The sequence below is a fragment of the Podarcis pityusensis genome (assembly GCF_964106645.2).
Source record: "Podarcis pityusensis genome assembly, chromosome: 7".
NCBI classification, from domain to species: domain Eukaryota; kingdom Metazoa; phylum Chordata; class Lepidosauria; order Squamata; family Lacertidae; genus Podarcis; species Podarcis pityusensis.
In genome coordinates, this window is record NC_138031.1 from 9758637 (window position 1) to 9783794 (window position 25158).

The 25158-nt window shown below is 44.5% G+C and overlaps 1 protein-coding gene and 1 long non-coding RNA gene across 2 annotated transcripts in view; both read left to right on the forward strand.

Annotated features, from left to right (window-relative positions):
- The window catches only part of LOC308480958, a 183357-nt gene extending 178842 nt beyond the window's left edge, over window positions 1-4515 (forward strand). Inside the window, exon 2 of the long non-coding RNA XR_013988356.1 lies at window positions 3924-4515. This is a non-coding gene — a long non-coding RNA (uncharacterized lncRNA). The remainder of the gene's footprint in view (window positions 1-3923) is intronic.
- A 4358-nt stretch (window positions 4516-8873) lies between these two features.
- The window catches only part of ZFAT (zinc finger and AT-hook domain containing), a 93506-nt gene continuing 77221 nt past the window's right edge, over window positions 8874-25158 (forward strand). Inside the window, exons 1-2 of the mRNA XM_081012498.1 lie at window positions 8874-9162; window positions 22235-22405. Coding sequence (XP_080868624.1) covers window positions 9144-9162; window positions 22235-22405 — 190 coding nt within the window. The 5' untranslated portion in view covers window positions 8874-9143. The remainder of the gene's footprint in view (window positions 9163-22234; window positions 22406-25158) is intronic.

Genomic DNA, 25158 nt, shown 5'->3' on the forward strand with positions numbered 1-25158 from the left:
TCTCTCCAAAGATGGAAAAAATAGTCCATATTGTAGGGAATGCTCAAGCAGGAACTAAAACAAGTCCAAACGGACACTTTGGTTAGCTAATATAATTGAAGTGTTGCTTGCCACTATGATGCTGTATTGCAAGTGACAAGTAGCTCATTTTAAAAGCATCTTAAGTAGCGTGGAATCTCTTTATTAAAATGTAAGTTTCTACCTGAAATCTACAAACCATTTGTGCTGAGATAGACTGCAGTGAGCACTGGTTAGCTGAAAGCTGAGGTCATAGATGTCAACCTTCCCTTTTTTTGTGGGAAATTCCCTTATTCCAGCGCCATTTCCCGCTGCTATCCCGGATTGTTAGATATCCTGTAGACTGTCCCCGGGACAGGTGAGGCTGCTGATCCCTTATTTTTGAGGCTGTTGATCCCTTACTTTCAAATCTGAAAGTTGACAGCTATGGCTGAGGTTGAGTTGTAGATGGTTGCTGGTGATTTCCATCTCAAAAATTGTGGAGCATGCGCATTGTTTTGCTTTCTCGTTAACCGTGTTTGTGCATTTGTGGTCTTCACAGGGCTGCTGCACTGCATCGAACTTAATTTCTCATGCTAGAGAAAGGCTGTTTCCAGGCAGGTCTTGACTTTGACCTGCCCTGGTGGTATAAATTTGCAGTAACTACAGTACTGTCTTCCTTTCCAGTTTGTAATGCCAGTTAAGCATTCTGATAGTACCAAAAAAGAAGAAGTTAATGAAGGTAAAAGACAACACGGCCGTTCATACTGGGGGTTTGGTGATCCTGCTGCTAGCTCTGCATTATCTCGCCTGTGTTCCTTCTGCTTATCCCATTAACCCCAGGGACGACTCAAAATATCAGCCCAGTCTCTTTGTGAATATATGCATGCTGAATGCAACCCCCCCCCCCCGTGACAAAGTGCCCTTATTGACTTCAAAGAAGTGAAAGATTTTGTGCGAAGCCCAGCAAACTAGGGAGATGGCCTGTGTGTACATGTCTTTGCCAGTAACCTCAGCAGAACACAATGTGAGGCTTGTGGTTGAAGTTCCATGGGCATTACAAGTCTAGGGGAGAGGACAAAATTGGCTTCTGAAGAGGATGGAGTTGAGAGGTTTAATTATCAGATCTATACTCATCCAGGGGGAAATTGCAGAAGAAATGAGTTTTGAAACAGTGCAGTGTTAAGATCATTATGCACTTCCATGTGGATTTTTTTAAATAAAAAAATATGCGTATTTTAGAAGTTAGTTCCTCCCAAGAAAGGTATACTATTTCCCCTCTTATATGCAACTAGCTTTCCATGGTAGCCACAACAGGAAAACCTCCCTCTGACAATTGATTATAGCTGGCATAAGATCGCAGTTGATTTCTGGTTTGTACTCTTATCTTGTGTTTCAAAATGAGGCCTAAACCCTGAAACCTGAGCTTGTCTGTTGACATAACCTGAAGCTGATTTTTCTGTTCACCTACAGGCAGGCTGGATAGTTGAGTGCCCTTCACTTATCCAGGGTATGGCCTTACTGGAAATGTCACTCCCCATTGCCTCTCGTTGGGGTCATGTTAACACTGCACCTCGAATACCACAGTAATTGTCCCAGTAATTGTCCAATAGCTTCTGTTTTAATAAAAATCAAGGCCACCTTATGTAACTTTTAAACTAACCAGATGCAGGTGCATTAAACTGGCTCATTTACTTGGGAGATATCAGAAGCACCTTAGGAAAACTGTGCTGGATGAGGCCAAAAGGCCCACCTAGTCCAAAATCCCATTCTCACAGTGGCCAACTAGATGCCGTTGGGAAGCCCATGAGCGGAACCTGAGAGCAACAATGCTCTTCCTCTTTGAATATCAGTTGCTGCAAATCACAAGGCTCACTGGAGGTGGAATATAGCCATAATGGCTAGCATAACTCCATCCTCCATGAATTCATCTAATTTTCCAAAGCCATCCAAGTTGGTGGTCATCATTAGCTCTCATGGGAGCAAATTCCGCATTTGTGTACTGTGAGAAGAAGCTATTTCTTGTGCTAAACAGAGGCTTGGCTTCATTAGATGAGTTCTGGAATTATAGATACTCTGCCTGCATGGTTGTCACAACACGCTAACAATATATTATTTGGCCTGCCATGGTAGTGATAGCAGTGTTGAAGACTCACTTAACACAGTGAGTCTTCATTCAGTGGCCAGGTTGAAAAGATTTGTCCTGCCCTTCATGCATTTTTGTCTGAACTCGGGTTTTCTACCGTTAAGTTTTACAAAGCCAGCAGCATTTGCAGAGGGTGTACTGAATATATTTATGACCTTAAGTCGCTTCTCGTTGAAGCTGGCAAGCCTTTTAGTCTGAAGGAGTCAGTGGCATGAAGGTCCCTTTTATATTCTGAGCTTCCTGTAAAATACAGGAGCAAGCAATGTGATTTAAACTGCCTTGCAGCTGTAAACTGTGATTTCCCCAGAAGGTTCGTCATCCAGCAGAACAAGTTTTGCCACCTTTGACACATAGCTTCAGACAGCATAGGAGGAGGGGCAGAAAGTGTCAACAGGTTGCAGTAAGCAAGGAGAAGTTGTTCTCCCTTAAGCAGCGGTGCATTGATGCACAGCCTTATTAAGTCTTGTCAGCTGTATTAAAGAGAAACCTCATTTCTCAGAAGAGTATGCCAGACAGTCAACGCTGCTGTCTGTTCTGGCTGTCAAGGGCTAGAGAGTACCATTGGGTGACCTTGCCAGCTTGACTGAGGCAGCATTGTCCAGGCTTCAGAACCCTGGTGCAGCAGCAAGTGCAAAAGTAGTGACACATAATTAGCTCTGATAGTAGATGCAAAATAAGATGATAAGCCCGTAGAAATGTTTTTGCTTTTAACTATGTGAATGTGTGTATATGACGCGGGTGGTGCTGTGGGTTAAACCACAGAGCCTAGAGCTTGCCGATCAGAAGGTCGGCGGTTCGAATCCCCGTGATGGGGTGAGCTCCCGTTGCTCGGTCCCTGCTCCTGCCAACCTAGCAGTTCGAAAGCACGTCAAAGTGCAAGTAGATAAATAGGTACCGCTCCGGCGGGAAGGTAAATGGCGTTTCTGTGCGCTGCTCTGATTTGCCAGAAGCGGCTTAGTCATGCTGGCCACATGACCCGGAAGCTGTATGCTGGCTCCCTCGGCCAATAAAGCGAGATGACCGCCGCAACCCCAGAGTCGTCCATGACTGGACCTAATGGACAGGGGTCCCTTTACCTTTATGTGTGTATATATGGGGGGGGGGTGGGAGGATGAAAACTGCTGACTATGGGCTGCCAAGCAGGGTGCTTTTTTAAAAAAGTGGGATTCCCACGTTTATTAAAACGTTGCCACCCTAAGCTTCTTGAGGAAGAAGAGCGGGACAGAAATCAAATACGTAATTAATTTCTGCTCCTTAAGGCGTATTCCTGGTGACGTACAGGCTGGCAGAGAGCACAGTCTATAGGCATTTTGTGGCTGAGACCCAAGGTGGTTAGCAGTACTGTATGGGAACAGGATTGTATCGCTTAATCATGAGAAGGAGATGGCTTTGAAGAGGCATAACCCCATTTTGTAAAATATTATTAATAAAGCTGGGCCCCTCTGGATGCAATTTTATTTGTGAACCCCAATATTTATCCTGTCTGACACCAAAGGCCCAAGATCTTTAGCGTCTAGTGCTGCATGAGTTGTGCTAGGTGGGTTGCTGTTCACACCCACCTGGATTTTGCCCCCCCCCCCAACCTTCCAGCTTTCGTCTTGCCTGTAACGGGGAGTGGGTGGGTGCCCCTGGTCCACCCTATAAAAACTTCTTGGGGATTCTTTATGCAAGGAGCTGTCCAGCCCCACAGAGATGCTGAACGCCTGTGTGGCTGAATTCAGCCCACTTCTCTTGACTGCTGTATACGATCCTGGACTGATCCAAGATAACTAAAGAAGAGCGCTATATACCTCCTTAAGGTTTTAAGCACTGCCTGTTTATTACAGAACTTGAGAATATTGGAGGTTTGTTTCTCTGCTGGACGATGCCTAGCTATCACTTTTATAAATAAATATTCTGGATGTAAAATTTTAGACTGGCCGGTCACTTATTTACATTCAAGTTATAAGCTGGTTTTGTTGCACTGGGAATTTGGCATGGTTTAGCAGGGTCTGAAGCTGAAAAAGGGCATGCATGAATACACATGTGGCATCCTGCCCTGAAAAAAGCAAGCTTTGTTTATTTTTGAGCCTTCTCTTGTACTTAAATATATGAAAACAACTGATGGTGGTGTTAATCTCCCTAGAATAACTTTCTTGGGTCACTAGCTTAGCCTAACTTACATCACAAGATAGTGAGCCCAGGTGTCAATGTTTATATTAAGCATTTGGGTGGGGTACATAAAATTAAACCTGAGTTACATTGTCTACAACAAAAAATGTCTCAAACTGGCTGTAATTGATTTGTTTGTAGGATTGTACGATTTAAAAACAGCAACACTGAACGTATTTTTGTTACTTCTGGAATTTTTTTCAATAAAAACATATTATTAATTTTTTTAAAAAAAACAGTAGCAGTATTTGTTGCTACTATTTCCTTCTGGGTAGGCACATTACTGCCCAGTCACAGTTAGACTAAAATCCCGAGTTTCTTAATTCTCCTAGTTTTCTCCCAATGGTAGCTTGTTGTGACTTGTTTGCAAAGCATTTTAAGGATAAAATTGCCTGCATCTGCCAGGACCTTGACTCCAGTTACAGCAGACGAATCTTGAGAGGTGCCCAGAACACTGTCTAGTTCTGTTGTGTTGGATGAGTTTCAGTTAGTAAGGCTCAAGGACGTGAATCAGGTGCTTGGATGGGTCAAGGTGACCACTTGCACTCTGAATCCTTGCACATCTTGGCTGATAAAAACTAGCGAGGAAGGAGCAGCTGGCTGGGCCAGGTAGGAGATTAATGCCTCCCTGTGAGAAGGGATGGTCCCTGTCTGCTTGAAGAAGGCAGCTGTAAAATAAGTATCAGTAAGTAAAATTTAAAACAAAACAAAAAGAGAAACCCTCACTGGATTTGGAATATCTAAGTAATTACCAGCCAGCTACCAATATCCCCTCGGGCAAGTTTCTTGAGCGGGTGGCCGTGGGCCAGATCCAGGTGCTCTTGGAGGAAAATGATTTTCTGGGTCCATTTCAATTGGGGTTTTGGCCTGGTTTTGGCATAGAAACTACTTCGGTCACCTGGTATGATGAACTCTGTCTGGAGAGAGACAGGGGAAATGTCTTAGTTGATTTTCCCCAACCTCTCTGTGGCTTTTGAGTTACACTTAATCCGTGTATTGCAACCTAAGCCCATTGGAATGGTTCTTCACTCTGGGAAATGTGGAATGTATAGTACACGTTTCGCTTTCGTGTGCAATGTTCATACAGTCACAACTGTCTTTAAGTTGTGCATACTATATATATTTTGGCACATTGTACTTTTCTCCGGCTGATTCTTCAGGCCCAGATTTATTAGGGCCCATGCTTTTGAGGAAGCGTCACACTTCCTCTCCTGAAATGTGGTACAGTACTTCCTCAAAATCGCTCATTTCTTTTTAAAACAAAACAAAACAGAATGTTAGTTGTAAGTAACCCCATTCAAACCAATGGAAGAAAACACAGCTATTAATAGGACCTATAATGCAAGATTGAGCATGTTTACCTAGAAGCAAGTTTCACTACCCAGTGTCAGTATGCTGGAGTAAAGCCTAGCACACTGATTTCAGCTACTGCTCGTTTAAGGTTACACGAGAAAATAAAGGTTACTGTCTGCCAAGAAGATAGGAAATTGACCAAATTCCTAGAGAAGATCCCAAAATCCCTTAAAACAAACAGAAATAGGAGTGGGACTCTTGCTCAGGAAGCATGGAAGGCAGATGGAGATGGCATTCCTGACATATTTAATTCCAGTGCATATTTCTTCTACACACCATGTCTGCCTTTTTATTAGGACCTTATTCTGCTTACGGCAGGAGACGCAGCTATTCATTTCTCTTGACATCCATCTGTTTTTACACTCAAGTACCTCATTAAGATAAATCTGTTCACTCTTTTTCATCCCAGCTGATCTTTCCTTTTCGTTTTCCTCTCATCTTACTCTTAAGATCATTTGCTTGTATGTGGGGGCGGCAGTTTTAGTGCATTATATATAAATTGAGTCCTGTTCTGCTATTATTGCTAAACTTCTAATAGCAGGAGATTTTTGTTCCTGTTGGAACATGATTAACAAAATGCTTCTCTAATCGAAGAAGGGAGTTTCTGCTTTGCCTCCAACCAGATTATCTGCCATTTCTCTTCAGATTTTTTGCATGTCCAACCTGAGCATGAGTGCATTCTAACTTGAAAACGTTCCTCCTGCATTTTGCAGAGGAGCAGTTCTTAATAGAATATAAAGGGTCAGTAGTACTGCAGTGTAGTGAAGAAGATGCTTAAAATGACGAACTTTGAGTACTGCTTAACAGGGAAGAATGTCTTAAACACTAGGCGATGCCATGTGGATTTTGCCTTCAGTCTTCAAAACGTCTTGACCTCTTCTGAAGATGCTTGATACTGTTATTTTTACTTTGTCGAGGCAACACGGATTTTGCTTGTAAGCTGGTTTGCAGAGAATTGACTGGCTGGAAGCCGAGGTGTTGCAGCATGATTCTAAGCATGCTTCCCACTGCTTTCAAAAGTGTGTCCTCTAATACACGTAGTCCCTGATGGCTGCTTTAATGCAAGACATTAAAATGAGCAAAGGCTATTGTATTTGGAAGTGTTATTTGCTAAGCTGTACACACGGCTATTTCCCCTGCAAGCTACAGGGAAATCCCTACCATAATATGAGGAAAAATTTTCACTATACCCCGTTGCTCAGAAATCAAGCCTATTTCCCCTCTTATGGGGCGTAATTAAGATTCCAGCCAAGCAGAACTGTCGCTTGATGAATCCAATATACAAGTACCGGTAATTTTTTTGCTCTCCTGGGAGCATAATCTCCTGACCTATGCTGGGAGACCCACAAAGACTCTGATGTCATACTAATTTAGAAACGCTGGAGAATGGATTCCCCATCCCCTGTATAACATTGGAAAACCCCGTTCTTTACCCCTTGAGGGGGTGGGTAGAATCATAGTAAAATAAAAAAATGGCTGGCTATTAATGATGTGTTTGCCCCTTGAGCAAGTATATTCTGTTTTTAGATATTGCAGGTATGTCACAGCAGCCATTCTTACAGCCTGCTCTTCTGCTAAAAGTGCCCAGAGGGTGGTGCACAACATACTCATAAAACCATGTTATGTAACCTCTGAAAGTCTAGCAAACCGTTTCTAAAAGCAATAACAAAGAACATGCCATATAGTTAACACTTAGGGAAAAAACCTAACAGTAAAAAGATTCAGGTAGGTAGCCGTGTTGGTCTGACGCAGTCGAAATATATAAAAAAATTAAAAAATTATCCAGTAGCACCTTAGAGACCAACAAAGTTTGTTCTTGGTATAAGCTTTTGTGTGCATGCACACTTCTTCAGTAAAAAGATGTTAACACAGAAATGAAACTAGGTGTTGTCTATTAAAAGCCTGACAAAATAAGGAACGCCTTCAATTTCTGTTAAAAGACACATAAAAAGCAAGCTGTTGTTGACAGAAGAGCGTTCTAGAGATGTGACAACATCTTAGAAAAGGCCACATCCTTGGTGCTTTATGAATGACCTGAGGTGGCTCTGAGAACAGGTAACCTGGCCCAGAGTTAAGGGCTTTTAAGAGTATGTAACCAGTACTTTGAATTGAGCCAGAAAGGTATGCCAGTGATGGCTTCAGGGACATGTTACTCGCTTTCACGCTCCCTCTTAAGAGAAATCAGCTGCCCTTATTCTATATGATAAATCTGCAAGCTGTGCATATTCTGTCATAAATTGCCATTCTTCTTTAGTTGCAGACTAAACATACAGAATAAGAGAACAAGAAGAACATATGTTTAGAGAAGATTGGAAAACGTTTATTGAATATAGGGGGAAATTGTGTACACCTGAAAACGTCAGCATTAAGATAAATTCCACAGTGTAAATTTTTTATTTATTTTATTTTATTAAATATTTTCTTGTTTTACAGAATTATGTGTAATGTCTCTCGTATTTCTTCCATGTAACATTTTTACAAATCCGTTTCATTTGCTGAGACATTGGGGGGGGGGGGGGGATAAGTTTTGATGGATGCAATAATGGAATACAGAACGGTTTAGTTTTTGTAAAATACGCAGGGATGTATGATATGCAAAATGAACCATGGAAAGAGAAGAAGAGAAGCCACTGATATTTTAAGGTTGTTTCAAGGAGTATTTTAAATTGTAAAACAGAAAATTTAATAAAAATTAGAGGAAACAGCTGGCTGTGGCAGCATGCAGACTAACGAACGGCAGCAAGAGATTTAGATCTGGTACAGCAAGACGGACAGATGTAATATATATTTCTATGGTAGCAATTCCCCTGTTCAGCTTTGATCAGGCCACATATATCGAACCAGCAATAATAATTGAAAATAAAACGAAACTGCCCGGTTAAAGGGGGGAGAGGAGCAACATTCTAGATTAACCAATCAGCGACACAACCCTGAATTTGAACCCGCATAACGTAATATAAATTAAAAAATACATATTTTCCTAGGGTGATGTCTACTACTGCAGCCAGGACTCTAATAAAAAGCTCGCAGAGCAGGAGCGACGCATGCGCCCTAAGCAGGGTGGGAGAGCTGGGGCCGGCCAATCAGAGGAGCGGGAGCTCTCGCGCGCCGTCCAACGGCCGCTCAGGCCCGCCCGGGCGCGTGCCCGGACCTGCCCAACGGGGGAGCGTTTCACCCCCCCCGCCCACCTCCCTCTCGCTACGTCACTCGAGGAAGACGAAGGAAGCCGCCATGTCGGACGCGGCAGATTCGCCATAACCTTTTCCCCGCCGCGGCCTGCACGCCGCCGTTTTAATAATAACAGCAGCTTAATAATGCGCTCCCGTGTATAGATACGTATTTATTTATTTTTAACAAAACCTTAGCGCTCCTCGAATTTGAGAGCAGGGTATGGCGACGGCGGCGCTTCTCCTGAGGGGACGAAAGTGCTAGTTCTTCCTCTCTCTTTTAATTCTACGGTTTTTATTACCACCCCTCACCCTCCTCATATTCGGCCATGGAAGCTCCGTCGGCAGGTGAGTGCGGGCGCCGAGGGGGGCCTTTTTTAATATATGGAAATCGCGTCGGCGGAGGGATTCCGCCCCCGCGCGGGGCCTGACGGGACGTGGCGCGAGAGTCCCGAGCGGGCGTCGTCGTCACCGGCACTTCCGGTTCAGTGGTGGGCGGGCATGGCGTCGGAACCGGAAGTGTGCGTGTGCGCTTGCGCGCGCGTCTGTCTTGTCATCACGGTGCGCACAACCTGGTTGGCTGTGGTCCTCGGGGCGGAGAAAGCGACTTTTTCTTAAGGACGCGAGGAGAGCGAAGCTGCCCGATGTCCTCTCCTCATAATGGAAGCGCCACGCCCTTCCAGCTGCGCCCACCTATTTTTCGCCCAAACGCGGGCCTCGAAGCCACAACCCTTGGGGTTTGAGAGTCTCGTGCTCTACCTATTGAGCTATCCAGCCGCCGAGGCTTTGGAACGGGAAACCTCGTTAATGGAACAGAGAAGCCTAACTGTGGCACCGAGTGAAGGAAGCGCTGCTTTTTATCTGTCCCATCGATAACCTCAGCCAAAGCTGCCCATCCTGCTTTTAATTGAATTGAAATATTTAATGTCACTTGTACAGCTTGTATATGGGACACGGGTGGTGCTGTGGGTTAAACCACAGAGCCTAGGACTTGCCAATCAGAAGATCGGCAGTTTGAATCCCCGTGACGGGGTGAGCTCCCGTTGCTCGGTCCCTGCTCCTGCCAACCTAGCAGTTCGAAAGCACGTCAAAGTGCAAGTAGATAAATAGGCACCGCTCCGGCGGGAAGGTAAACGGCGTTTCCGTGTGCTGCTCTGGTTCACCAGAAGCGGCTTAGTCATGCTGGCCACATGACCTGGAAGCTGTACGCCGGCACCCTCAGCCAATAATGCAAGATGAGCGTCGCAAGCCCAGAGTCGGTCACGACTGGACCTTATGGTCAGGGGTCCCTTTACCTTTACCTTACAACCTGTATACAGTGAGATTAAGAGAGCTGAGTGGGGGGTGCTCGTGTAGTCTTAATTTCCCTCGTTTACTGATGCACACCCACCAAACCCAAAAGTCAGTTGCCCTGTTGTTATTTTTTAATTCAGCAGCCTAACAGCCCACGGATAGAAGCTGTTCTTTACCCTGTTGGTGCGACTAATCATGCTTGTATATCTTCTGCCTGAGGGCAGGAGATCAAGAAATTGCCGGCCAGGGTGTGAATCATACCTGAGAATTTTCCTCACTCTCCTGAGGCAACGTTCTTCCGCTATTTCATCCAGCGGATTCACGGGACAGTCCATAATATCACCACCCTCTGTAGGCACTTCCTATAAGATGATGTCAAACCAGCGTACCACACCGTGATGCAGTATGAAAGGACACTTTCTGTTGTGGACACCGGTAGAAGGATATCATCAAATGTTGATTGACATAGTTCTTCCGCAATGCCCCACAAATTCAAAGGGGGGAGAAGGAAAAGAAGCTCATTTCCACTTTTCCTAGACCAGTGGTCCTATGCCCTATGGGCCACATTTTCAGAATAAAAATTTGCTCGCACCGCACCTAATTTTTTTATTGTTAAGAAATACATTGGAAAGAAAAAGCAAAAACCAGCAGTGCTGGATTTATAGCGTAGAATGCAGCCTCTTTATAATATCATCATGGGGCATCCAGAATGTATGAAACAATGCATCTGCTTACTCAGGAGTTCTATGCTTCATGTCCTTGCATTTTGAAAAAGCTTTAGCTAGCCTTTGCCGTTGAAGTTGGTTTGTTGTGGGTCGTCATGTATAACAAGGATCTAAACCTTTTGTTCTGACCCAGTGCCTCACTTCTGAGTTGTCACACTGGGGGTTATTCTCAAAATTATGTGGACTCCTACATAGTACATCACTACTAAAACGAGTTCTTGCACAGGCAAATAGTCAGATTCCATTTAAGATGCAGTCCTACACACGCTTACCTGGGAGTAAGTCCAGGGTAAGTAAGTGGGGCACTCTTCTGAGTAACTATGTGGGGTAGATAAACAAACTGGAATGTGTCCAGAGGAGGGCAACCAAAATGGTCAAAGGCCTGGAAACGATGCCTTATGAGGAACGGCTAAGGGAGGTGGGCATGTTTAGCCTGGAGAAGAGGAGGTTAAGGGGTGATATGATAGCCATGTTCAAATATATAAAAGGATGTCATATAGAGGAGGGAGAAAGGTTTTCTACTGCTCCTGAGAAGCGGACACGGAGCAATGGATCCAAACTACAAGAAAGAAGATTCCACCTAAACATTAGGAAGAACTTCCTGACAGTAAGAGCTGTTCGACAGTGGAATTTGCTGCCAAGGAGTGTGGTGGAGTCTCCTTCTTTGGAGGTCTTTAAGCAGAGGCTTGACAACCATATGTCAGGAGTGCTCTGATGGTGTTTCCTGCTTGGCAGGGGGTTGGACTCGATGGCCCTTGTGGTCTCTTCCAACTCTATGATTCTATGATTCTAGATCTGTCAGTAGAGCAAGAAACTCTTAATCAGAGTTGTGGGTTTGAGTCCCATGTTGAGCAAAATACTCCTCCATTGCAGGGGGTTGGACTAGATGGCCCTTGTGGTCCCTTCCAACTTTACAGTTCTATGATTCTGTCTGTCCATGGCTTTCTTTCCATAAGCCTTCTGTGCATTTAGTAAAGACATGCAAGGCTTCAAAAGCAGGAAGACCTACTAGGCACCCTTTTGAGTACCTGGCACCTCAAGCTTTAGAAGTTTAGAAATTGCAAATTGCCATTCCTATGTATGTAGAACTTCCGTTTATGAAGCCTTTGTCCTTCTTGTGCTTCTGCTATAGCTTTTTCCTGTTTGATCTCCTGGATTTGCTGCCATTTCCTCCACCCGATCCTAGCCTGTTGCCTTTTGTGCTTTGCGGATGACTTTTGTAACTACCAATACACCGCTGCTGCAAGTTCTTACTTTGAATTGTCCTCTTTTTGTTACACCTCCTCATAAAGAAAAATAACGAAAGACTTCTGAAGGAGATGTTTTGTCAGTGCTGCTGAAAATATTTTTGCCCCCCTTCCTTCCCACCCCCCTATTTGAATCAGCCCTCCTTGGAATAACATTTGCCAGTGTGCCTCTGGTCTTGAGCTCTGTGTTGCAGCTGCTGCAAGTGGCTGCTAGAGGTTGCTGTTTGCACGCAGAAGGAGGCTCTTTCAAACCAAGCAGCTGGATGCCACGCTTAACTTGCTAGCTGTTGACTTAATAATCAGGGTTGCTAGTCAGTTAAATAATTTTGGCTGATTGGTTGGATAAAAGGCAGGTGATTAATTAACTACAGTTAAGTAAAATCTGCATTATGTCCAAAACGGAAGGTGGGTGCCTTTTGAGATTTTTCAGGTTGTTTTCTTCAGCAGTGTTTGCATGGCCAGTAAAGTTCAAGGCTCTTCATCACAGGGGAGGCATCCTTGAGTAGAAAAGACTCCCTGTTTCAGATGTTGCAGATGCAGGGAACCTTTATCAGCCAGAGCACAGAGAAATGAAAAGAGCAGAGCAGCCTTAGAGAGGGGTAGGAAGGCAGGGGCCTTCAGTCCTTGCAACTGCCTCATTGGGGCAAGACTTACTGGGAAGAGTTTTTAGGATCACTAGGCCTGCGCTGCTTTGGTTTCTTTGAATAAAGAGTTAACTGCACCGGCACCTTGTTTTTTTATTGCTCTTGACACTCCCCCCCCCCTCCAAATAACATCACAGCGGGCACCCAGTATTTAAAACAGCAGAAATAAATAAAAGCAATTAAAAGCTATCAATAAAAGAGTTAAGAAATAACAAAGCAACTGTAAAACAGTAAATAACAAAGCGGCTATAAAATAACCATAAAATCTTAGCTGCAGCAGCGTAAATCAATTTCTCGTTCAACGCCTGTGCAAATAGCCACTCTGTAAAATAGGTGCCAGGTGAGTAGCTTCAATGAAAGGCCCTTTGCTTTGTCCTCAGCTGCCTTACCAATGGGGGATGGGCGTGGGGCTGGAGTTAGCTCTGCCATTGTCTGGAGAGTCCGATTGAATGGAAGGCTGAAAGTGTCGCTCCATCTATTATTAGTGATGCTTCTAATTATCCTTAGGTCTGAGGGTGTGTCACAACAATGCATCCGAGACCAAACAGGAATCATACATCCAGGCAGAAGGAGGGCACCCCATTTTGGTCCAAGAAGAAGGAGAGGATGAGGTGCTGTCTTTATGCCAACCACTCTTAAGCATTCATCTGACCCCTGATGGCAGAGAGTTGCTTGGTGTAGCAGAGGGAGTCTCTGAGATTTTGCCCCACAGTTTGAGAACCGAGGTACAGCTTTGTGTGTAGCGAGGAGCCCAGTCTATTTCCTCCTGCTGTGGAATGCAGCACTTGCAAGAACAGGGCATTGTAAGGAAATTAACAGTGAGATCCTACATGTTTACTCACAAGTAAGTCTCACTGCATCCAGTGGTGCTTACTCCTTACTAAGAATGTTTAGAATTGCAGCCCTAGGAGGGTGTGTTTTGACTGGTACAATGACAACAGTTGATTATTTTTTATTTTCACAATGCTTTTGTGTCAAATAAACTGGTCCTGAAATAAATTAGATTTTAGGTTGGTAGGAGAAGTTTGTGTGCAGCAGGCTGAATAATTCCACTGTCGTTCCGCTCATGGTGTACCTGCATACTTAGCCGATTAACAGCTTCTTTGATTCTCTGCATATTTTATTCATTGTCTAATTAATTGCTCTGTTGACTTCCCCTCCTAGTTAATTACCCACAGCCTCCTCATCAATTCCATTCATGCTTAATTTGGAATATTGTTTATTTGATTCTTTGCCCTTAAGTGGCTGTTTCTGTTATTGTCCTGTTGATTCCCAGCCTAATTATCAACTGATTTATCAATTACCCGTTGCATATTTGTTCAGCTGCTACGGGGATCGGTGGAAGCCTTATTATTATTAGTAATTATTTATACAGTGTGCTGTGTGATTTCCCTCTCCAGTTCCATTCATCCTTGCAACCAATATGAGAAGCTGTTCATTATCATTCTGACTTTACGGGCAGGGAATCGGTTTGCAAGCGTGAAGTTCGCTCAACTAAACCACAGTACATTATAGCACCAAACTTCTTGGCACATGTAAGATAAGTGTTGTTAAATCCGAGCTAGGTAGATCAGATCTGCAAGCTTTCTTCTTCATCTTCTGCAAAAAAATGACTATATTGAGAATAAACAGAATAGAATAAAACCCTTTAAAGCATGCATGAGGATCACATGTCCTGACAGATAAACCCCAGCATGGCCCAAGGATCAGGATGGAGCTTAATGGCTTCGGTCCTGTATACCTGAAGGAGGATCTCCTCTCCAATTATTCAACCTGGACACTGAGGTCCAACTCTGAGTGCCTTCTGGTGCTTCCCTTATTGCAAGAAGTAAAGTTACAGGGAACTAGGCAGAGGGTCTCCTTGGTAGTGGTGCCTCACCTGTGGAATGCCCTCCCGTTAGATTTCAGAGAGATAAACAATTATATGTCTTCCCGACAATTGAAGTTTTTTTATTTTATTTTTTTATTTTTATTGGATTATGATTTGATATGCTAATTGGATGTTTTTATTGGAAAATTAATAAATGCTCTAATAAAACAACAACAATTATATGACTTCCCAAATACAGGGAAGCTACAGGTGCTGTATTTCCCAAATACAGGTGCTACAGGAAGGAATTTTTTTATTATGACTTCCCAAAGACATCTTAAGGCAGCCCTGTACAGGGAAGGTTTTAATGTTTGGTGTTTTACTGTGGTTTTATAACTTGTTGGAAGCCTGCCAGATTGGCTTGGGCAACCCAGTCAGATCGGGGCCTTAATAATAATAATAATATAAACATCTGGAAGGCCACATGTTCTCTTGTCTATGCTTGAGAGAGCGGGCAGCTCTTCCTGACTACCGTCAGCTTTGGATGTTGCAAAGGAGCATGCGCTGGGTCCAGTGGGCGCGGGGACAGCCAGAAGGGTTGCTGTTTTTCATTTCATTTTCTGCAGTTTTTGGTGCTCTGCAGAAATGCAGGAACCGTTAAAGGGCTGGGACTCTTGCCAAGCGATCTAAGCAAGACAGGTACAGGAGAGAGAACAAAACGTTGGCAAAAGGGAGTCAGCCTATATTCAACTTCTGCATATCCAGCTGGCCCTGCCTACCTACCCCAACTTCCCCCGAACCTTCTACTGGGGTTTCTCACTTCTTCCAGCCACCTCCCACTAGTAACTGCCTCGCCACCCTGTCCAATTGTGACATCACAGGAAGTTTGTAGCCCGTGGCAACTGCTTAGGGATGCATCTGCACAGCCTCGCATCCTGGTACTGGAAAGGGGAAGGTCATGAACGTTACTTAGATGTATTTAGAAATACCTTGATTTAGAAGGTAGAAGATGGCTTGCTTATGCTCTGCTGTCCCCTTCATTGCTGCTTTCGGGGAAAGCCTCGTTGGCTTGTGACATCCATGAAAGGCAAACACAGATACGGTGAGGGGATTGGCCCTCATTCAACAGTTATCATCCAGCCACCTCCACTGGCCAGTCTGTCAACCTCCGCTGGCTTCCATCCATGAATATCCAGTGGTTCATTCGCCCAGAACCTGGAGGGCAGCCTACACCGCTATCTGAACATGCAATTCCCAGGCATACCGTGTCTGGTGGGTGACCTATGTCCACACTCTCCATTCATACTTACCTCAGCATCAACCCACAAATATCCACACAGCTTTTGTCAGTGGTCTTCTGAAGGTGAATTTCAACCAGCTTACGTTCACAAACTTCAGCCTCCTTCAGCCCTGCAGCATCCCGGGCTTCCACATGCTAATCACAGCTTCTGCCAGGTCCATTGGCAGCTTCCAACCATGGATATCTGCCGCTTTTAAGCCGCGGTCCTGCTCAGCAGGTACACTTACGTACTCGTTGCTCCACAGCATCTCATTGATGGATGATGGCCTCCTTCCATTTGCCACTGCCTCCATGCGGAAGGAGACCACCAAGTACTGAATAACACAGCTGTTGTCCACTGTGTCCTCTTCAAGCTTTTGCCTTGGGCTTTCTCCTTGGGTTGCTTTTGTATATCCACTGAGCTTCCATGTGCTTTTGTGACATCACAGGATATCCACAGCCAATAGCAGCAGCTGGAGAGGCATCATCATCATGACCTCCTCAGGCCTCACAATGGTGTGTGGAGCTCAGCAGCCATTTCCCCGTTGCTTGTTTGCTGTGTACAGCTCACTCCTTATCTGTAATGACACCAGAGAAAGGCATGCCATGAATCCACCTTCCCATTTTGATTCTCTGGTGCCCTATCTGCATAACCTGGCAACCCCAAAATATAGATGCCCTTTTACTCTTGCAAGGTTGAATGTATTGCCCTCGGCTGTACTTGAGGGACAATTCTACCAGATTCCACACGAAAAACGCTTATGTCCCTGTGGAGATAACAGCACCGAATCGGTGGTGCATGCCCTTCTGGCTTGCACTCTTTATAAAGACTTGAGGAATGAGATTATCACCCCTCTTTTATTGCCCATTCCGGGTCGCCCAACCACTGCCACAGATGAGCAGGTGACAGCAAAGGTTGCAGGGCTTTTAGCTGGGGCAATCAGAATAAGATCCACTATTTGACTGTGTTTTATATAATCAACTTTTTATTTCTGTTTTGTGTATATTGCAATGTTCTTTTGTTGCTATGGCCTATGGCTGATGCAAATAAAGTATCATGCTTTAATTTTAAGGATGCCTGATTGCATGCGAGTGCAGCATGTCAAGTATGGAAAGTAAAACCGATATATTTTGTTGTTTGAGGTAGAACAGAAAGTGGTTGAGTCCACCACTGCAGTATCCCAAGGCCAGCAGAGCTATTTTGCTACCCAAGCAGATGATCCTACGATCATATCACCCTGGGAGTAAAAATACAATAATAATGAAGGGTGACATCCAATATTGTGTGATCTGGTTTGTTTTTGTGCAGCAGCCCCTCCCTCTTTCCTGGCTGCAGTCATGCTCCTAAAATCTATTTTAGGGTGTTGGGAGGGGTCCTTCTGGAGCAGATTTTGGGTACGTATGTAGCTACAGGGAGAAGGAAAGCAGACATCTGTAGTGCAAGCGGGCAGTCATAATCAGGTAGCAACCTAATCAATTAACTAACAATCTGCTTGTTTTTCTTGTTGCCCAAATTCAGCCACTTGAGACACGTGCCTTACACTGCCAAACAGTAAGGCCGGTCCGGAAAGCATATTTTCCCCCTTGCCATCATAGAGAGATAAGAGCCAAAAGAGCGTAGATTACGCTCATGATCCAATAGCATGAGATGACCAACTTTTATGTGTTCCGTGGGCATAGCATTATATGAATAGTGCGTGGTGTAGTGAAATACAGTACTGGGATGTTCATCACCATTTCAACTGCTCTGAGAGGTGCTGCTTACCTACAGGAAGAGTACAAAGCACACTCCTGCAAGGCACACCATGTGCACCATGTGCCATTAATCTAGATACCTTTTTTATTCCTTTCTATTGGCAGTAGGACCCTGCATGCCTCCGATGTCAGCATCGCCCTAGAGCCAGTGCACCAACTGGACTCTTGCACCTCAACCCCGACTGGGCTAGGCGAGCTGGGTAGCACCGCCAGAGACCTCCTTCTCACAGGAAACGGTCACAGTGCTGTGGACTCACAGCTCAGAGCTGAGAGCACCGGATTCACTGTCTCAATAATACAGTCGTTGCGCAGCAGAGTTTTGCAGAGTCTTGCAGAGTATAAACCACTCGGAGAGCAGCTCTGTAAAATATCTTCCTTTTATTCTATAACTACAACTATGATACAAAGCTATATACAGAGCTGAATATTCTAAGCATAAATCAATGCTACACTGAGAGTCTGAAGCTGCTCTTAGCAGCAATCTTATCTCTAGGATCTCTAACACTCTCACTCTCTCCGATACACTGACTGACTGACTCTCTCTCTCACACACACACAGATATGTTGCTGGGCAGAATAAGTAGATAGGCAGGACACGCCTCCTTCTCTCTGGAGAGTCAGCAGAGACCATCAGGAGATGATCAGGAGATTCTTGTGTATGGGAGGGGTGAAATCTCCTCATCCTCCCCCATTTCATCCGACCATTTCAAGAATCTTTAACATAACTGCAATTTGCACATACACTCCAAAAGTTGTTCTCTGCTTACAACCTTGGTTAACATATCTGCAGGTATCTCTCTCCCGGCATATAAAACACTTTTACAATACCATTGAATAAGCAGCTTCTGGAAAAATCTTCACACACATTTCTTCCTTTCAAATACAAATTGACATTTCTAATTAGGCAGATTTGAACAAACCATTTTTCAGAACTCAAATACACGCTTTCCTTCAAATATCAGGTAAGGAAATAAATAAAGCGTTTTGTGCTACTACTCTCAGCACACTTCATGCTAGGTTTGAAAACCCCACCAGAGTTGCTCGTGACCGCAGCCTTTGCAAACTCTTCAGAAAACCTTTTCGGTGGTACACCCTTGGTTGTTCTCTCGGACCTGCGCAGAACTCTTTGATCCTCTTGTTCTGGTGCTTCCTCCTCTTTGGGAGAATGGGGAGCTAAAGTATATGAAGCTGCTAAGTCTGAGTCAGCGTCAGACTCACCTGAGGCTTTTGGGCTCTGATAATCTGTGCCATCATCTGGAACTACATTGGCATCAGGATTATCACCACCAACAACACTTGCCTCCCTCTTAACTTTCTTTGCCCCTTTTGCACCATCATCACAAATGGGATGATACTGAAAAACGCCAACTCTGTCCCATTGTGGATTGTCATCAATACTCCTGGTCAGCCTTATGGTTTTCGTGTCTGTGATCAGAACACGATAAGACCCTTTCTCATATCCTAGGAAAATACCATGTTCTCCACGCTTGCTCAGTTTGTCACCCTGTGAGGTGTGCACCCAAACCTCCGAACCAAAAATTTTAAAATGCTTTACACATGGCTTTCTTCCGTGAAGCATCTCATATGGGGTGCAATTTACACTAGACTGGTATCTCCTGTTATACACATGACAGAAAAACGAAAGAGCTTCAGCCCAATAGGGATTGGGTAACCCCGAATCATGTAACAGCGTTCTGATTCCTTGCTGCAGAGTCTGGTTTACTCTCTCACATAAACCATTCTGCCAGGGTGATCTGGGCGTGGCTGTCCTATGCTCAATGCCCTGTTCAGAAAGAAAACTCTCAAACTCTTCTGAACAAAACTCTCCACCCTTGTCTGTGAAAAGAAAACGTACATTCTCATTATGTACATTTCTGAGCCATTTACAAAACTGGCGAAACTTGGTAAAGGCTTCAGCCTTTTTCTGCAGCATATAGACCCAAACATATTTCGAATAGGAGTCTATCAGAACCATGAAAAACCTTGAATTGCCTCTAGAGAGCGCTAGAGGCCCCACTAAGTCTGCATGAATGACTTCATATGGTTTCTTGGCCTCTCTCCCAGACTCTGTACCTTTGGGAGCTTGCCTTGCCTTACTCTCTGCACAAGAAACACATTTCATGTGGTAGGGACATTCTTTCAACTTCATACCCTGAACCATATCAGGCATTTTTGCCACAGCCTGGAAATTCAGATGACCATAAACGCGATGGTAATAATGAATACATTGGTCATGCAACTTCTCATTCTTATCCACAGACAAATTGCAACACTCTTTCTCAGTTGCTTCTGCAGTGCCTGTACCTGAAACAAAAGGCAATTGGTACAAACCATTTACACATTTTGCATACAGAATGAGCTTGCCATCTCTAAGAATTTCACAGCGAGATTTAGCAAACACCACCTTAAACCCTTGACGATCAAGCTGGGAAACACTCAACAAATTGTCCTGAATATCAGGCGCATACAGGACATTCTTAATAGTTGCATTCAGGCTCTTTAAGAACACAGTTCCCTGAGCCATACTCGTGAGAACTGTCCCATCTGCTTGATGAATTTCTTTCTCTTGCTTCTCAAGCTGAACAAAGAGATTCTTATCTTTGGCCACGTGGTTTGAACAGCCAGAGTCGACCACGAAGAAACTCCGCCCACGTTGACTGGAACAGCGAGAGATCAAGGCCTTTGAAGTAGCAGGTGCATGGGGATTTCGTCCTCCTCCCCCTCTGCCTCTGAAGTTTCCCTTCTTCTTTGAAGACTTCTTACACTGGAAACTCAAATGGCCTTGTGCTCCACATGAAAAGCACCGCTTCAATTTCAAAGCTTTAACAGCAGCAGTTTCACTTTCACTTTCCCCTGCTGAAGACTCAGGCACATTTTCAAGCATATTTTTAACAGCACAGTACCGGCTTTCTTTAACAGCCTGTCTGCGATCCCACTCATTCAAGAGCACGCTAGACACATAATCTTCTGTTAGCCGGTCAGAAGGCATTGTGGAAATCTGGGCAGCCACTCCATCATAAGACTCATCTAGGCTATTGATCATCAGCATTGCAAACACAGCCTCTGAAATAGCCAGGTCTCGCTGAACAAGGTCCTGTCTGAGACGCTTTAATTGAGATAGATGGCTAGGCAAATCACCACCTTTCTCCAACTGCAGCCTGCACAGCTTCTTAAAGAAAATCACACTGGAACCAGCATTTTGTCTAAGATGCATATCTCTCAACTTATGCCAAACAGCTTGTGCAGTCTCTTGACCCTCTAAGTTCACCAGCAAGTGGTCTGAAACACTCAAAATAATTGTCCCTCGGGCTTTCATATCTGCAGCATGCCATTCAGCCCAATCATCATCATCCTTATCTGGAGGGTCATCTTCTATCGTGTGAAATAGCTTTTCCCTCTGTAAAAGCGCTTTCATCTTTACTTGCCAAACTGCATAGGTTTCAGGCGTGAGGAGAGGAAAGGACAGAGCCATCTGGCCAGAATGTGCACAGGCCATGTCTGCTATTACTTAGAGCAAGACACTTCCCTCGTGCAACACAGATAAAGCCTTGACTCCCTCAGCCACTCTCTCTCCCACTCAGAGCGCAATTAACAGGCAAACAGGGATGCTATCTTCTTTCTTTGGCAGTCAGCAACATACCTCCATAAATCAAGCAGCAGCAACAGCAACAGCGGCAGCTTGAACACTCTGCTCCAAAACAGCTCTGCTTCTGGGCACCGCAAATCAGTCCAGCATGCAGCGTCCGTTCCACCGTCCGGCAATCAGCAACAGAAACCTCTGGCGACTGGGACGCCTGGGACGCCTGGGATGACTGGAACAACGCCAGGTCAGACGACTGGAACAACGACTGGGCCCATAACCGATGTCAGCATCGCCCTAGAGCCAGTGCACCAACTGGACTCTTGCACCTCAACCCCGACTGGGCTAGGCGAGCTGGGTAGCACCGCCAGAGACCTCCTTCTCACAGGAAACGGTCACAGTGCTGTGGACTCACAGCTCAGAGCTGAGAGCACCGGATTCACTGTCTCAATAATACAGTCGTTGCGCAGCAGAGTTTTGCAGAGTCTTGCAGAGTATAAACCACTCGGAGAGCAGCTCTGTAAAATATCTTCCTTTTATTCTATAACTACAACTATGATACAAAGCTATATACAGAACTGAATATTCTAAGCATAAATCAATGCTACACTGAGAGTCTGCAGCTGCTCTTAGCAGCAATCTTATCTCTAGGATCTCTAACACTCTCACTCTCTCCGATACACTGACTGACTGACTCTCTCTCTCTCTCACACACACACAGATATGTTGCTGGGCAGAATAAGTAGATAGGCAGGACACGCCTCCTTCTCTCTGGAGAGTCAGCAGAGACCATCAGGAGATGATCAGGAGATTCTTGTGTATGGGAGGGGTGAAATCTCCTCATCCAGTTCCCACTGTTATGGAACTATCAGTGCAAGCAGAGTGACAGTGAAAAACTCTGGGCTTGTTGTACTTTTGGGGGGGGGGGGGATAGCAACCACTATGTATTGCTTCTCAGCGATCAAACCAAATTAACAACAAAAAAGATCTTGACTTGAATAATTTCATGGGTTTCCTTTTTTCAGATTAACTGTTAAAATGGGAAAAGAAGTTAATAACCCACCTTAATTTATGTTATATTTTCCAGGAAACAGATCCATCTTTATGTGCAAGCTCTGTAACTTATTTTCCCCGAACCAGTCACAACTGCTGTCTCATGTCTCCGAGCAGCATTCCGAAGAAGGGATTAAGGTGGATGACATCGTTATTCCTCTCAGACCTCTTACGACGCCAGCAAATCTAAATAAAAACGGAGAAGGTACGGCCAGAAGTCGGCAAGGATGCAAATAATTATTACCGCTGTTCTTTGCGTTATGTTAAATTTATAAAATTGCTTCAGCCTCAGAAACGACCAGATCCTCTGCTTAATTCATGACAGCAGGAAAGTCTTTTGCTTAATTCATGAACGCTTCCAACTGCAGTGATTAAATGTCTCTGCATAAGGCATGGAAAGCTTTGATGGTTTCATGAGTCTGCCAGAGGATTTGTTTGTTTCATGAATTATAATATTTGCTTAATGTCTGCAACTTCATATGTTGAGCTATCCCCCTTCCTTTTCGTAAAAGAAAAGAAGCCTTAATGAAGCAACTTCACAGACTCAGCTTTGTGTGCGGTGTGCATGAAACCTCACACAGCTGCACTAACTGTTCCGCACCCCTGTTCACGAACAAGCACCCCCCCCAATCCATTACCTTTCATTCACATTCATCCCACAACCCCCCAACACCCAGTTATCCTGCTTTCTCTCCCTACCCCAGGACTTTCCTTTTCCTGCCACCTCTTCCTTTCCCTTCTCTGGTGGCCCAGCCACAGAAAATGTCCTTTGGGATGCTGTTGCAGGTGCCACACTCCTTGCTGGAGACTACAAGTTCTCTGCCACCTGATCACCTCTCCTTGTTCCCTTCACAGTTGCGGCTGAAGTTGTGGCATCACAACCACAAAGAGATCAGGTGGTTGGGAGGCCAGATGCTGTGGTTTGGCATCTTTCCAGAGGATGCTCTAGCTCAGCGATGGCCAGACTTGGCCCTCCAGGTTTTTTTTGGAACTACAGTTCCCATCATCCCTGACCACTGGTCCTGTTAGCTAGGGATGATGGGAGTTGCAGTCCAAAAACAGCTGGAGGGCCAGGTTTGGCGATTGGTGCGTTTGCACTTCATGGCTGAGTGTCACATATGAACCTGCCTGCCTGGTGGCCAGTTATAGTAGCAGCTGGGTTGCTGAATGCCAAGCAAAGCAAGAGAAGGAATGGGAGGCTACCTTCTGCAGGTCTAGAATTGTTTTTGTGTGTCCAGATGAGAAGTCGGTGTCTCCAGACAAGACTTCAGCCCCCATAATGTGGGTGCCATTATATCTGCTGCAAGGCTGCCATTACAGGGGGGAAAACCAAACTTCCATCTGGCAAGGAGACAGCACTGCAGCTGTAACGCGTAGCATGGCTCACAATGTGGCATGATGTCCTCCTGTGAACGTCACCACTAGAAATAAACGGCAGCGACGTGGAGGCTTTCTTTGTGACGGTAGCTATCACATTCAAGTGGCAGGAGTTGTGGCCATGGCTCATTTACTTGATAACCGACACATCTTTTTGAAAGCTGAATGTGCCCAACTTTGTGCCTAACTACCAATGAGAGGGAAAATTCAGGCTTTTCTTTGGAAAGCCACCAATGCAACAAAAAATGAATAAAACTGCAGTCATTTGACGAGCTGATTGCCTGAATGTTATGTTGGTATTTGCAAAAAAAATTTAAAAACCTCTCCCCGTGATTCATTTCAGATAATAGCTCTCTTTTTATGCAAAGACAGAACAAGGACTATTCATAATTTATAATGGAAAATTAACACTGGGACTATTAAGCAATTTTTTAAAAAAAAGTAAAAATAAAACCATGCAGCAAAGGTTGAACAACTTTGCTGATGACAACGCCAACTCCACCACCGAAATAGGGTGACAGTTTCAACTTCTCATTTTTAAGAACAACATTGCCACTGATGATAAAGGATTCCAGGCTCGACGTCATTATGAAGGCTTCTTAAGCCCAGTTTGGCAACTGGATTTTACAAAAGTTACCAGCTAAGCCATCTGTGGCCTAGAAAAAGAGGGAAGGACCCACATTTGCAAAGCTGTTCTGCTCAGTCGTCCAGAGGCAGTTCTTTCTTGGCACAGACAATCTGGGGTTTTTTGTTTTTTACACACCTGCATTATTGTATAAATGATAGCAAGGCTCAGGGGTCAGTGTACTGGAAGAAGCATCTGTTATTGCTTATTGTTGATTTTGGGTGATATCCAATGTTACTCAGACTCGGAGCCAACACATTTAGCTTAATTTCTGTTATTTCAGTGGTTGGACTCTCGGTGTGACTAACAATGGATATCACCCTTTAATTATTTTATATTGCATTTTTTTAATATTGTCTTGTTTATAAGTCAGCCAGGATGGCTATAATAAATCAAATTAATAAATTAGAAATACCTCCCAGCACATATCTAGGACTTGATGTATAGATTAAATTCAGTTCTGTTGCTCACTGAATTAGCTGGCTATTTGTTTGCATTTGTGGTAATTGCAGATATGGTGATGATAGTACGGACAATAATATTTCTAATTTTGTTACCCTTTTCGGGCATTCTTTTTTAAAGGGAGTGGTGTCACTCTTCTGACCCCCACACATTCATTTGGGGTTTACAAGACATGTAGGCTCTGTTCTGATCTCCAGTGAACATCCAACAGATAGAGATTGAGCGACTCCTCCATGTCTTGGATTATTTCACTTGAGTTGTGATCTCCCTGTATGCCAAAAGCCATTGTGTGATGGCCCATCGTTTACTGCTTGAAAATCTTACCTTCAAGAAGAAGAAGAAGAGTTTGGACTTGATATCCCGCCTTTCACTCCCCTTCAGGAGTCTCAAAGCGGCTAACATTCTCCTTTCCCTTCCTCCCCCACAACAAACACTCTGTGAGGTGAGTGGGGCTGAGAGACTTCAGAGAAGTGTGACTGGCCCAAGGTCACCCA